Source organism: Antennarius striatus, chromosome 8 (genome assembly GCF_040054535.1).
Source record: "Antennarius striatus isolate MH-2024 chromosome 8, ASM4005453v1, whole genome shotgun sequence".
Lineage (NCBI taxonomy): Eukaryota > Metazoa > Chordata > Actinopteri > Lophiiformes > Antennariidae > Antennarius > Antennarius striatus.
The window spans coordinates 24,471,951-24,486,948 of record NC_090783.1 but is presented as its reverse complement, the minus strand read 5'-3'; the positions used below and the strand labels follow the sequence as shown (position 1 = coordinate 24,486,948).

The 14,998-nt window shown below is 44.6% G+C and overlaps 2 protein-coding genes across 4 annotated transcripts; one reads left to right on the top strand and one right to left on the bottom strand.

Moving 5' to 3' along the window:
* Positions 1-937: 937 nt before the first annotated feature.
* Positions 938-4,934, bottom strand: LOC137600062 (prostaglandin D2 receptor 2). 3 transcript variants are annotated; one of them, XM_068321429.1, is made up of 2 exons: positions 4,813-4,934; positions 938-2,905 (listed from the first exon to the last, which is right to left on the bottom strand). In XM_068321429.1, the coding sequence occupies exon 2, from the start codon at positions 2,900-2,902 to the stop codon at positions 1,679-1,681; it is 1,224 nt and encodes a 407-aa protein (XP_068177530.1). In that variant the 5' UTR covers positions 2,903-2,905; positions 4,813-4,934; the 3' UTR covers positions 938-1,678. The 3 variants fall into 3 exon arrangements, with proteins under 3 accessions (XP_068177530.1, XP_068177529.1, XP_068177528.1); XM_068321428.1 differs by having other exon boundaries at positions 938-2,975; positions 4,813-4,887; XM_068321427.1 differs by lacking the exon at positions 4,813-4,934 and adding an exon at positions 3,655-3,788 and having other exon boundaries at positions 938-2,975.
* Positions 4,935-5,695: 761 nt separating this feature from the next.
* Positions 5,696-14,880, top strand: vwa11 (von Willebrand factor A domain containing 11). Its single transcript, XM_068321476.1, has 17 exons — positions 5,696-7,726; positions 8,190-8,326; positions 8,454-8,598; positions 8,699-8,792; positions 8,903-9,031; positions 9,140-9,326; positions 9,460-9,629; positions 10,321-10,433; positions 10,544-10,660; positions 10,743-10,913; positions 11,005-11,137; positions 11,254-11,406; positions 11,632-11,724; positions 12,468-12,739; positions 12,840-12,973; positions 14,151-14,310; positions 14,437-14,880. The coding sequence occupies exons 1-17, from the start codon at positions 7,544-7,546 to the stop codon at positions 14,812-14,814; spliced, it is 2,769 nt and encodes a 922-aa protein (XP_068177577.1). The 5' UTR covers positions 5,696-7,543; the 3' UTR covers positions 14,815-14,880.
* The last annotated feature ends 118 nt before the right edge of the window (positions 14,881-14,998 follow it).

The following is a 14,998-nucleotide window of genomic DNA, read 5'->3' as shown; positions in this document are numbered from 1 at the left end:
CTTTTAAAGAAACCCGCCCAGCGTGCAAAGAGTGTCACTTCTCTGGTGAGCATCTGTCACCCCCAGCAGAGGTACCGTGGCTTTAAACCCTTTAATGCAATCCTTACCATGTGCTCTCGCTCTCATTCGTTGCTCGTGGCTCATTGGTCAGCTGTTTCTCACAGCGCTTTATGTAATCTCTCTGGCTCCATCCGTCCCAACATCTTGCTCTGTCAATGTTCTCGCTGTCCTGCTGTTTCATTGTCTTGATCCTGATCTGTGTGTTTTACGTCATTAGCGGTGCTCCGTTAATCGCTTCTATAATATCCCAGTCATGTCTCAGAGATCGTGATTAACGTCATCTGATTTCATTTACCTCGATGTCAGTGAAGTTTGCTGACCTTCTTCTGACCCCCTGGTGTTTCTACTGCCTCCATTCACTCTACATGCCCCCATTCAAACTCTGCTTTACTTTACTGAGCACCACAACCAGCAAATCACACATTAGCCTGGACATTTTCATTTATTAAATGTACTTTACATCAGCCTTACAAATATTAATAAAAAAAACCTGTTGCTAATGCCCCCATGAATGAAACGCACAAAAGGGTCAATATATGTACTTAATATACAAAGTAGGAATAACTGTAATGTCCATAAATATAAAACAGGTGTTCTGTGTTTCACATACTGATAAAAATCACAATCAAATTTAAGAATTTGGATAGAAATATGAAATAAAAACCAGGCAAACACTCCACTGTTCATAAGAACCTTAAGAACCCAGAGAAAAGAACAGGACAGGAACTGAAAAGAACCAGTAGACTTAGAAATAATGAATACACAATGGGAAAAACTAAAAATTTAAATCTAAAAAGGAGGGAGAGAGAGAGAGAGAGAGAGAGAGAGAGAGAGAGAGAGAGAGAGAGAGAGAGAGAGAGAGAGAGAGAGAGAGAGAGAGAGAGAGAGAGAGAGAGAGAGAGAGATAATCTGCATACTGAATGGCTGAGAGGAGAGTGGAGCTTTATATTTCAGTCGAACCAGTTTAATCCTGCTCTGTCTTTATATTCTGAATCTTCACTCTGATATTCTCTACAAATTACAACTACCTCTGCCGTAATCCCACTCCGCTGTGGCCTACATTACACCTCCGCTGGGCGATGGGTCTGGCCAGGGGACGGTGGCGACAGCTGTGTCAATCAAAATGGTTATCAGAAATGATCAAATCCAATCATTCAGAAAGGTAGTCAGACAGTCAGCAGCTCAGATTTTAGATGCTCCTGGATTACAGGACCTGAAAAGCATAATCCCACGTTTTCATTTTATGTTTACGTTGTCACGGAAGTGCTGCCATCCTGTGGCCAATCTGGACACAACAACCAAAGCAACCCATGCATTCAGCTTCCAAGCCCTTCAAAAGCCTCCACGTGTTCAATTTCAATGCATTTAACTAACAGATATAAATGTAAATGTTTTCTTTAAAAAAAGCAACTTCAAAATGTCTTTCTGAAAAAACAAATCAACAAAAACAGAACAAAAGTCTCAGTCTGTACAAATGACTTCGACCTGTTAACACAACGCGCTCCAGACGAAGACGATCGTGACGGCAGTAAAGGAAACATCCACAAAACGATCTGGACAATGTTTCTCACAATCCAGGTGCGTCATCATGATCAGGTTCTGACTGCTGGCCCGTCATCTATGTTGTCCCAGGCGTTCCCGGACCAGCATCTCGACTCCTCCTCCTGATGGGTGATTTAAAGCTTCTCACTGGAGCCATCAGCAGCCCTCCTCCTTCCTCCACCAGTCCATCAAACACCGCCACCAGACTCTGTCGGATCCTCACGCAGAAGTTTGGACAGCTGAAGGCGTACAGGATGGGGTTCAACACTGGATTCAAGAAGGCAAACGTGGTGGCTATGGGCAGCCCCACCTCCACCAGACTGGTGTTGGCGATCTGATACTGGGCTATCACTTCGATTATGCAGAAGATGTGATAGGGAGCCCAACACAGTACAAATGCTGCAATCACAAATGTCACCATCTTGGTGAAGCTCTGGGAAAGCTGACTTTGATTGGCCTGCTGAGATGCCGACGGGGGGAAGGTAGCAGGGGGCTTAGCCAACGAACCGGAGGTAAGAGTCCTGAGAAAGATAACAGGGTGCTTCTTGGTGGGAGGTTCCTTCGTAGCTCCTGATGTCAAATTGTTGGTCGACACAAGAAGTGTATCTGTCAGCTTGTTGACACTCTGCCTCCTGCTCCTGCTTCTGCTCCTCAGGGTGAGATAGATCTGAATGTAGCTCCCAGCGATCACCATCAGAGGAAACAGGAACGCAAGAAGCAGCTTGGAGATGGCCGTTCCTGCCTGCCTCACATTGCAGTCTCTCAGCAATGTCGCTCGAGAGGTCGAGTACAAAGCAAAATCATGGTAGCACAGTTTCCTCCCATCTACTTTCTCAGTCACAGAGCGGAATACAAAGTAAGGTAGTGTATTGACCGCAGCCCACAACCAACCCAACGCACACACCTTCCACGCTCCGGCCACCGACCGATGATTCTGGCTCCACACCGGCTTGGCCGCCAGAAGCCAGCGATCCAGAGATATGGCTGCCAGCAGGAAGGCTGACACAAACATGTTCAAAAAGAAGATGGAAGCCTGTGTTTTGCAGAGCGGCGTCCCGAGTACCCAACTATGTGACGAGCTAAAGTAGAAGGTGAAGAGGGGCAGCGTCAGAGTCGCCAGGAAGTCAGACAAGGCCAGGTTGAGCACCCAGACAGACGCCACGGTGCGGCGTCGTAGACGGAATCCTATCACCCAGAGGACCAGGGCGTTCTCCAGGATCCCCAAACAGGAGACCAGACCGTGGAAACAGACCACCACCAAGTTGGCTTTTGTGTTGTTGTTGAGGCTGTGGTTCCTCATGACCTGCAGCAAAGGACAGAACAACTGTTCCGTGGCTGCTTCTTGAGTGAAGGATATGTTTGTCATCTGTGCTCTGAAAGAAGAAGAATCAGCGTTTAGGTGAGGGTAGATAGAGAGATAAGAGTACAAGTCTTTTCTTGTTTCAACGCCGTCTGCAACAAGCTGCTATCTACGGTGGGAAAGACGATGGTGTTGACGACGGTGATATGAACAGCAGGCTTGTCTTCTCCTGAATGCTTATAACTCCCTGACTAAATGATATGACAATCATTATCATCATCATCATCGTCATTATCATGCGCTTGGCTTATCTTTATTGCTCAATATGTCTGCTGTCTCATCCTTCCGAGGATCAAATCCAGCGTCAGAGGGATAACAAGGAAAGACAAGGTTATGAAAGACATGATTTCATGTGTCGTGTGTTCGTCTCTCTCCCTCTCACAGGCTTCTAAACACTACAATAAAGCAGTAAGGTATGGGGCACACCTACAAGGGAATTTTATATAGGAACTGTATAAAAACTATTTTCTCGTTAAACTAAAACACACAGGTTCTCCTTTAAAAGCAAAAAAAAATGAGCAGACATGACAGACTCTACAGCATCCAGCAGGGACAAACATGCCAAAGCCTGTTCCTATGCACCAACCTCATTCCAGCAGCTGCACATGCTTAGCTACATGTGTGGACATCCTAGCATGTCAGGCTGACAGTGTTAGAAGGTGGTCATGTAGTAAACTGACTGGTGTACTTACATTATCCCAAATATTTCCAGCAATTTTCAAGCTCAAACACAATAGTTGTAGGTCCTCAGCCGTCACAAGAGGAAGTGGGGAGAGACGCTCGGGATCATGACAGCAAAGTTTAGTACACAACTCGTCTGTCAACATTTCTGCCAGAGTCTAGTCAGCTAGATTTTCACTGACATTCATTGGCTGTTTGTTTAACGAGGAAGAGCAGCTCCCATGATTCCATTCAGTGTAGGTATCCTGCTGCTGAAGAGACCCCTAGTGGCAGATATGACAAACTGCACCTTTAAAGCTTAATAAATGCTACCATTGATCTGTTTACAGTAGCTTGTTAGCAGTGCTAACATTAACTAAGCAGATACAGGTGTGTAATCCTATTAGGAGATATTTAAATAATTATATTAATCAGGACAAACAGATAAATTGTATGCATGAGCAGGTGAGGTGATATCAGGGTTCGGGTTACAAGAGGAAGGCTGTGGAACATTTAACCCTTCCTAACAATTTATAAAATACATAAAAACTGAACTATTCACATGTATTCCCTTACATGACCCCATTGACGAGGCAAGCACCACCTCAGCACTAGTCTGCACACGAACGCAGACATATGAGGAAATCTGTCCATGCTAAGTAGCATGACTCATTCCCCTGTCTAATTTTCATATGTAGGTCACAACTGAACGTCATTCATTGCCGGTTTCCATCTTTGCAACTTATTTGGGAAGGTTTTGTCCTGATTTTCTGCATCAAATTCATCTCATGGTTGCATTAATTTTCTGCATTTGTATGTTGAGAAACATTCTTCAGGTGTTGCCCTCAAAGATTTGGATTGTGGATGAAAACCTCTTTGAGGAAGACAACTTTCCATTTGTTGCCCCTTCTTGAGGCTGCTGCTGCTTACTGACGTGTAGGACTGGGATTACAGTATTAGAGACATCAACACCTCTCTGGAGCCGTTTCAGCAGAACTCTAAACATTTCAACTGAAGGACTGATTTGTCAAAATGACTCAGAACATTTTCCCAGCAGACTTTGTGTTGTGAATGATATCTACAGGTTATTCTGAACTAGCAGAACATGATCTGACGAACAGCTTAAAGAAGGTAAGAAGTAAATGGAAATGATAAAATAATCACGATTCTAAGGTGACTGTAAAACTTACCCTGATCACAGCAGACAGAAACAGTCAGAGTCCTGATTGGTGCCCCGTCTGTTTGCCCTCATGCCACACTCATCCTTCCAGGTGGAGACACCCAGTAGATCAGACACACCCATGAGGTGTACCCGTCCTCGCTTCCTGGACTTCCTGTGTGGTGGATTTCAGTTCACAAATGTTGGGGGGGGGGGCGTCATACTTTCTTCTGAGTTCCAGCTGAATGATATGTGTGATGTCTGAGTCTGTCCTGAGAGTCACGCCACGGCTGAACTGGTGTGGACAGGTTCTCCTGAGATGGTGCTGCAGTTTCCATGACGATGCATTGCATAAACACAGATTCACTGAGACGTCTTCACGCTCATTGACACAACAGTAGTGATAAATGTTGATCCACGACAACAAAATGAGAGCCCATAAAATTTAGTTGGAAAACGAGTCGAAGACTTTGTCGCCACCTGGTGGTGAAAACCCCCTGAGAACAACTGACTTCCTGTCCTGATCCAATGTGGAAGAAAAACAATTCAAATTATAAAAATTCAAACAGAAAATCCAACGAGATCAATTTTTGCACGCTATTATGAGCAATCAGGTAATGATTCTGTGTGACAACAATCGTTTTCAAAAGATCTGCTGACACTTAAATGGAAATTCTCAAAGCTTCAACTAAATTACAAAGTTAAATTCTAAACTGGCACTGCAGGTAACGGAAGCCAAGATGTATGGAAGTTTAACAGATTTTTTAAATAAAATGTATTCCTCATTTAGTTTCATTTATGTGCCATACCCGATCAATTCCAGCAAACGTTCCAGTATGACTCGATACAAAAAAGTAAAGACATAAAGACATTATCACATTGTATTTAAATGATTAACTATTATTTTATTCCATGTTCCAAACATACATCAGATTGCAGTGATGTCTGTGGTCTCTTCATATTTCTTTTAACATTTTAGTAAATAAGCAAACAGTCCAAACTGAAGTCTAGCCTGGAGCTGGCTTGGTGTGTGATTTCAGGCTGCTGATTGGCTTATTTTAACATCATCAACAGATAATATGATGACCAACTGGTTACTGAACCAGTCAAAGGTTTTCTGAAGGCGCTGTCATATTTACAGGAAGGTTGTAAGGAACTAGGTTTTCTTGGCAGCTGCTGTAAACACCCGTTGAACCTTAGTGCACTGCAGCTGTAATGGAGCCGTGACGCCTTCAGTTGTTGAAGCAAAAAAGTCCCCGAGTAACAGTTAACAAGCTCCGCAACCCAATTCATTCAAGATTTAAAAAACCAAACAGAACAGGAGTTATTAATGCAACACAACAAGTCACTGAGGAAAATATCAAACCAGCACCCCTCAACAAATTAGACCAAAATCTGCCCCCACATCTGGATTCAGGTCAGACCGACAGAGAAGGAATGACAGACACACTGTATGTTAAAGGGATTTGAATCAAAACACAGATTCAAATGTGTCTTTACTTGTTTTCAACTGACTCGTCAAAAACAAATGAATACAAAGTCTAGATCAGAGATAGTCTATCAGAGGCATGGCGCTTTAGTCCAGCGATGGGATGTCAAGGATATACAGTTATATCCCAACCTTTGTCAGCAATAAACACGTTGATAACTGGTGTGGCCCTTCCACACATCCTGGTGGTTTCTTGATACTCATTTATAGTAGAACTTAAATCCATCGTGATGTGAATTTGATTAAATGTGTTTACCTCCGCTGTTTAAAACCAGGAAACAGTTTGAGGAAACGTACTCAGATAATACTGGTGTGTGTGACTAATGGTGATAGCACAGCGCCGCTAACAGTAAACTGTGACCCCCTATGTCTCCACCCATCATAAAGGACTGTATATATAGGCTATGGACGGGGGGGATGCTTCTCCAGAAGTTACTGCAGTCATCACCGCGGCAACACGACCAGGTACAAAGTTCTGTTTCTTATTATTCTGACATGATAAAACATTTGGCTTTGAATGTGGAACTCTTCAACCAAACAAATTAGTGAAAAAATATTGAACTCATTTACAATTGTAGAAAAATATCGATTATGGAAGATTTATAATCGAGCTGTGTAAAATTCAATTACTTCATTCCATAGGTATTCTACATTCCACAGGTATTCTACATTAATATTTGAAATACTGTATATCAATGTGTTTTCATTTGATTTGTTTTTTACATCTTATTTTATTGTTTTAACAAAATATAGCAAATAGTTTTAAACCGTATTTGACAGGTCTTTATACGCTGGTGTGTATTTCCTTTGATTCTTTATGCGATCACTGAATAATCTGAGCTCACATCTAATAAACGAAGTGATTTGTTAAGGCGCGTCGGCCCGTTCTCTTTCTCCTGTCTACTCCACTGAGCTTTTTTCCTATCAATCCTCACGTCACATTAAACCAGCAAAGAGACAAAATGGGCTTTAAATGGGAATTGTTATTTTGTGGGACAGATATTGATATATATTTGATAGATGTTTGAGCGTATGCTTCCCTAAAAAACTTTAAAAAGGCAGCAAATCCTTATTTACAATTTTTTTCTCTCACTTACTCTGATTTTATGTTTGATGATTTGAACATACGGCTTGGGTTTTAATCTCTGATTTAATGACTCTGTTTGTAAACCAGTCATGCGATGATAAAAACTCAGAAGACCAATGAGTCAGCTATACCTTCACCACCCCGTCAGCAGATACCTAATCGCTCCTGTCTTCCCATAGATCAGTTATGGCTTCATTGCTGGGCACTGCCCTGCTGGCGTTGGTCCTATCAGGGCCAACCGTGGCCTTCGCCCCCATCGGCGGGGGCTCGTCCACTCACATCAGCATGACGGGAACGGTTCTCCTGCAGACGGTGACAGAGACGTGTCGGGCCGTGGCCGAGGCGGCCGGTCATGAGTTCAAACCCACGGTAGGATGGAGGACCCGTGAAAACAAAGTCGTGTAAGAAAAGCAGAGACACCAAAAAATCAGAGATTCAGGCGATGAAACACAGCACGTAAATCACTGGTGTTGTTTTTATATTTAAACTGTCTGAGTTTAAGGATAGTTTCATGGCTCTATTGGTGGAACATGTTGGATATTTGGTCCTGCAAGTATCACAATTTAGTGGTTGGTGTGAAATGTTCTGCAGACATTTGTGGTTACCCAGGGTTTAAGTTTTTTTTAATATATGCAAGATTCAAATGAGTAAAATAACCACAATCACATCGAATATTATAAGAATTTACCAGAGACTGACTTTGTGCCATGAAGATAAAGCCTGAGACTTTATAGAAATACATTCTTAAGGCAGACATTCCTTTCTCGCTCACTTCTTTTCAAATAAGGGAATCTTTGACCTTTAACCTCGTGCCTTTGACCTCTGACGACAGGGTTCGTCCCCTGAGGAACTGGTCCAGGCTTGTCTGGGCCCCAGAGCCACAGGAGACGTGTCTGGCGCCAAGTTTCACTCTGCACTTCAAGAAATCTACATCCAGAATGGGCTGGTGGACCGCGACTTCGTCAACAGGTGGGAAAGAGATTCACACCCAAAAGATTGTTCAAAGCATTTAAACTCCACACATTCCGAGGCATTCTACTGTTTAGGATTTACTGTAATTCGGTTTCACGGTTTCACTTCAAACAAATATTTCCAGCGCTCCACACCACTTCAACTCGGAGGCCTTCCAGGAAGGACGTCTCCTCATCATGGAGGGCATGGCGTCCATCAAGGCGAGCATTCGCTCGAAGAACTTTAAAGCTGCCAGAGAAATGCTGGGCAGAGTCCTTCACACCCTGCAGGTGACAAGGGGGGGTCCATGGCCATAGGATGAGGGTGTGTTGAAGTTGTGTGGACGTGAAGTCTTAGGTGTGGTTAAGTGTCGTTGTGTCTCCATGTCAGGACTTCTACAGCCACAGCAACTGGGTGGAGCTGGGCTACACAGAGCCCTACGTCAGCCTGATACGTCCGGATCTGCCTCTGGAAAACCTGGCAGGTGTGTGTTGATGTTCTCACACACATAGCAACCAAACCAAAGAGCAGCTGATTGTGTCTTTAGAGTGCACAGTCCTGACGGCGGTGCATGACGTGACTTTGCTTGTGTAGGTGTCGACGTTGCCACCTGCAGCGACTGCAGCAGTGGAAGCTGCCCCAATCCCATCCTCCCCAACATCCTGGAGGAGAAGATACTCACATCGGGCTACATGGGCATCTTCTCTGATGCCAAGCCTAAAGGTATCAGCCACAAACATGTCTGGAGCAGGACTCGCAGACAGAACACCTGTTAGAACACTCTTAGAACCTGCTTGGACAGGAAGACAAGTTTCCTTTTTCCCACCTCAGGCAAATGCAGCCATGGTGGTGAAGGTGACCTAACTGGTGAGGCCGTTCCTCGTGGAGGCATCAGCAAAGATGAACGTCGCCCGGACAACGCTGTCCTCCACGACACCGCTGTAAATATTGCCACAGCGGCCAGCCTGCAGCTGCTAGAAGACATCCGGTTGGCTGCTGGGGACAACGACTTTCTGACGTGAGTCCGGTGGAACCTGATTAGGGCGGTCGGTGTTTCGCTCTGTGGTGAAGACGACCAGCGAGTAGAGTCAGGAGGTCCGGAGCGTCAGAAGGGTTTTGACGCTGTTGTCTCTCTCTGGTGCTCATCACAGGATGATGGGGATCGCCCGCTCCTCCGTCGTGTGCTTTGTGATCGACACGACTGGCAGCATGTCGGATGACATCGATGAAGCCAGGAGGGTTGTTTATCAACTCATTGACCTCAAAAAAGGATCACAAGATGAGCCATCGGAGTACATTATGGTGCCTTTCAACGACCCTGGTATGAACTGTTCTACCACACTAGTGGATCACCACTGGTGGAGGTTTGGTTAGTGTTAAAGACTTGGGTTAGGGTTAAGGTTAGGTTTAGGGTTAGGGTTAAGAATAGGGTTAAGGATAGGGTTAAGGATAGGTTTAGGGTTAGACTTATTCACCCTAATTTCTTTCACAAATTTCACAAAATCAATGTTGGTGAGCATTTGGCCTCCATTGGAATCCACTCACCATCCATTCATTGACGGGTGTGATCCAGTACAGTAAGGTGCTGATCGATCATGATTATTGGTTGGGTGACAAGAAACGGTGATTCAATTTTCAGTTTTGATTGTGACTAGAAATGCTGTGTCCAGGCTAATGAAGGAACGTGCACCCGTCAGGTGGGTGGATCTCCTCCATTCACGGTCAGTGCTCACCTACATAGATTTTTATAAAAGATTGTGAAGAAGCCTTTAGTGTAATAAATCCTATGTGCACATTGACAAAGGTTTAGATATTTTTTTTCAGCTCATGATAAAGGGAACAATTTGATTAAAAAAAAAAAAAAGATAAAAATGAAGTAGATGAAACCACTTATGAAAATTGAAATGTGTGTTTTACAGATTAGAATTGATATAAAGGAAGATGCATTCAATCTAAAACACTTTAAAGCATGGGTTATTTGGTACTCAACCCTATTTTGTGCTTTGGATCAGAGTTTGGACCCACGTTCAGGACAACAGATCCCGAGAGGATGAAACAAGAAATTTCCAAGCTCAGACCGACAGGAGGTGGGGATTACCCTGAGATGTGCTTGTCAGGCCTGCAGGTACAAAGACGACGATACTGCCGTGTAACCAGGGGTGTTGAACTCCAGATGTGTGTGTGGATTCCTGTCAGAGGTGCGATGGACTGACTGGGTTCATTCCCTTCCTCCAGTTGGCGCTCACTGGGGCCCCGCCCTCCTCTCACATCTACGTTTTCACTGATGCAACAGCGAAAGACATCGAGCTTAAAGACGCTATTGTTGCCCTCATCAGGAGCACCAAGTCAACGGTAAACCCGACCGTCACCGATGACTTGTTACCTCATTAGGCCGAAGTGAAATCCATCCTCAGGATCTTTGCAATCTCAACAGCTTTCATTCTTCATGACTGGGCACGGTCGTAGGAATCGTCGATCCCTCAGAGCCTCCTTTCAAGACTACAAGGACCTGGCTTTGACTTCTGGAGGCCAGGCCATCCAGGTGTCTAAGGGTCAGCTGTCCCAGGCCACAGAAATCATCCTTGACACATCCACCTCAGCTCTGGTACAACTATGGACTTCTGAGCGTTCATTCCCTTTTGTGAATGGAGCAGGTTAAAAACTGGAGATAAATCTTTCATTCCACCCTCCATCAGGTGACAGTCCTTCAACGAGATATAAACCCTGGGAAAGATGTGACCTTCCCCTTCACACTGGATGAATCCCTGAAAAACATCACCATCTACATCACAGGAACCTCCATTAGCTTCACACTGACCAACCCTTCTGGTAACACACAATTCTCAATGCAACGCACACCCCCCCTGAATGGAAATGCTGGTTTTTGACACCGTTTAAGAGCCTCCAATGGCCTTAATATTTGTAATGACTCTATCAAACACCAGGTGTGACCCAGAGCCACGTTGAGGCCAGCGGTAAACTGGGGACCATCCAGACTGTCGGTAACCTGAGGAGAATTTCTCTCAATGCTGACAAGGAGACAGGAAACTGGCAGATACGCATACAATCCACAGATCCATACACCGTTAAAATCACAGGTAAAAAAAAGGTTCATCTTTTTTGAAATTTACATTTACTCTTTGAGCTCTTTCTGGGCAGTTAGCATAGTTTAACATACAACTGGTAAAAGAACTTATCAGAGAATTTATATAGTATAATAAAGCACATTGTTGTTCAACAGTCAGGAGACGCTTGTAGGCGTAATGAAATGTTAAGGAATTCCCTGATCGCTGTTTACCCACGGTCTATACTTGTGTTTCCAGGCCAGAGTACGATTACCTTCATTTATGACTTTGTGGAACCTTTCGCGGGACCTCACCCCGGCTATGCAGTTCTCAGTGGGCGTCCACAAGCAGGTACACAACACACAGGGAAGCAGTGTTGGTGTTTAACAATGTTAGTCCAACCTTAACGCCCTCGTAAACCAAGAGATAACCTGTTCTCTAACCCTAAACGGAATGGTTCTACAGTGCGCCTCGGTCTTTGCGGTCAATGCGATTGAGGAATCCGCGATCGAGATCTATTTATCTTACTACTTACGGTAATTTAAACATTTCTGACCCCCCCCCCCCATACTGATATTAAACCACCTTCTATCCGTTTTACCTTCTCCCACACTGACTGTTTAAAACACTTTTGTGTCTCACGAAAGTCCGAGAGTGACAGAACGACGTGCACTTCCGGGACCCGGAAGTGAATGCGTGCACGGAATCACGTGACTGCCTACTCAAAATACGCAATGAGGTGAAGTCGTAATCGTTGATATTAAGTTATTAACTTTTTAAAGGGCTTTTTGTTTCACATGAAGTCCAAAATAAGTCAGAAAGGGATGCTGGACTTACACTGGTCAGGTGCCCAAAAACATAATGAATGCTCCTGGTGCCAGACTGGTAAATGAGCAGCTTCTGTCCAGTTTGCCATCAGAATTAGCTCCCATCTGGAGAATGCAAATCTGATCTCCCCTCGTCCTGAAAGAAACAGTGAGACAGGACAGGAACAAATCTCAGTTGATGGAACTAAACCGTGTTTCTGCATCACTATTTGTCCTCCTCTTCTTTCCCCTGCCCTGCTGCCTGATTACGGTCACCTGGAAACCCAGGACGGCCAGCCAACCTGATGCTCACAGCGATGGGAAGGAAAGGGCCGTCCTCCATTACTGTGGAAGAGGTTGTCCTGGTAACTGTGTCTAGCTCTGGCAGTTCGGGCAGCAGCACATTGACTGACATGGGCAATGGAGAGATCCTGGTGACTGTGGATGCGGTCCCTGGGGGCGAGTTTGTGGTCTCTCTGAGAGGAAGGGACAAAGTGTCAAACACTGAATTTCAGAGGCAGTCAACAACCCTGATGTCCGTCTCCAAAGTGAACATCCAGGTCAGGCTCTTCCCCTTCTTAACATCATGTGTGCTAATTTATGAAGTGGTGCTTCAGCTGCAGTGTCATCATCTCTTTCTCCTCGTCCATTTACATCTAGGCTGCGATCAGCAGCAGCGTGGAGCCAGGAGAGACGTTTAAAGTCCCCTTCAGCGTCATAAGCAACGGCCCTGGTGGCATATACACAGTCGATGCCAGAAATGACAGGAAGTTCCCCATGAGCTTCCCAACCAGGTGAGGAGAAAGCAGCTGAAAACAGTGTCCTCACGAAATGTCCTTATCCACATCTCTTACCTAATGCCGTTCCAGCTGTCTGAAGCCCATGGGAAACCATTTCCTGTGGTTCTCAAAGGAATACTTTGAGCTTCTCATGCCTGTAAACTAAAGCCCCTTAACTATGTCCACTGACTTTATTATTATTATTACATCCCACTTCGAAGCGGTGATGTATTGTAATGTCAGTGTTCGTCTGTTAGTCCACCAATTATCTTCACAACCGCTGCAGATAGAAATACAGAACAAAAAGCACATGACTCAGGCAGCAAAGGGGTTAAAAATGAGATGACCTTGACCTTGAGAAAACTAGGTCTAGGTCAAATTTAAACTTTGTACACTCAGGAACCAGATGAGGGAAAAGGCCAGTAGATCTGTAGATCAAAGCTAGTGCTTTGATCAGTGACAGTAGGTCAGAGCACTAGTGTGGATCTTTGACCTATGCAATATGTCAGGGTAAAATTGTTAATTCAGGGTGTCGCGAGATGTTGCAGTCTGTGACTGCATTGGTTCTTGTTATTATGTCTTTGTACTTTGACATTGTCCTATGACTTTGTCCTATGACTTTATTATTATTTTATTGTTATTATCCTGACTTCATTATTATTATTATTTATTATTATGTCTTTGTCCTATGATGTTGTCCTATGATTTTACTATGTCCTATGTTGTCTAAAGTAATGAATCCAAGCTAATCTGACGTGAAGCCGTTGTACGCCACAGACTCAGGGGGGTTGAATGCGATGTATACCAACATTTCCTCGTTCTCCAATGTTTTTATACCTTCCTCCCCCATTGAGACCCTTTTCAGGCCTTGGGTGAGTGGTGCTTGTTAACGCTCCACCTCAGTGAGTGGCAGTTTGAATATTGTGTTGACAAATTGAACATGACATTATTACTACCATTATTATTCTTTAGAATCATCACATTCAAAGTCTTAATGAGAAAACTGTAGAACTAAGGACTCTGACCTTCGGGTGGCACTTATTGCTCATTAGCAAAGGCCGGCATGGACAGGTGACACATGATGCCTTCCTGACATTAGCATGTTAGCATCGTCACAGCGAGAACGTTAGCATAGACATTTGCATGTTGCTCAAACCACTCGCGTCCAAACGTTTCTCTCGTCTCCTAACAGCCTCAACTTGGTAACTGGAGTGTATGCTAACGGTACGCTGATCATCACACCGCCCGCAGACACGCCTTCAGGAACCGATGCCACTCTGACCATTGAAGTCAAGTCACCCGGCGGTGCTGACAACAACTACATAGTGCTGCGACTGTCTGTTGTTACCAAGGTAACCATTCATTTTCTGGTTCACGCATGTGGAAGGAGGGTAAAACACGTAATGCAGATTCTTCACATCAGGAAATGAATGCCTTTGTTGCTCTTGAGCTTTAATTTTTCCCGCGTCTCCTTCCAGATTACAGACTTCGATCCGCCTTCGTGTGAAATCGTCAGCGTGCCGTATGGCGACTGCCCGCAGGACGCGGAAGTGTGTGACCTTTTTGAGTGGGACCTGGTGGCCTACATCGCCGACGGCAACGGCACTGGGATCGACAGCATCGCTCTGCGTCAGGGCATTGGGAACTTCACCCACGGCCCCCTCAGCGATCCCATCGTTCGTGCAGAGTTCAGATTCTCCTGCTGCTCGCGCGACGTGGAATTTGTCGCAGTTGATAAAATAGGAAATGTGGGCAAGTGTTATCACTCCATTGAGCCCAACGCCGGTCCGGCTTTGACCCTGTCGTCGTCTTTATGGCTGTGCCTGCCGGTGTCTGTGTACGCAGCGAGGCTCTAAAGACCTTCGATTAGGTTGATCAGATACTGTACTGAAATAAACTATCAGCACTGATTGAGCCCTGGATGAATGTGTACTTGAAGTTAAATATTTATAAAAATACAGTGTTTGGATAGTCCTCTAGTATTTGCAGCACTTTTATTCTGAAATGAATTCATTTTGAACAAATCAGTTTGAAACTATT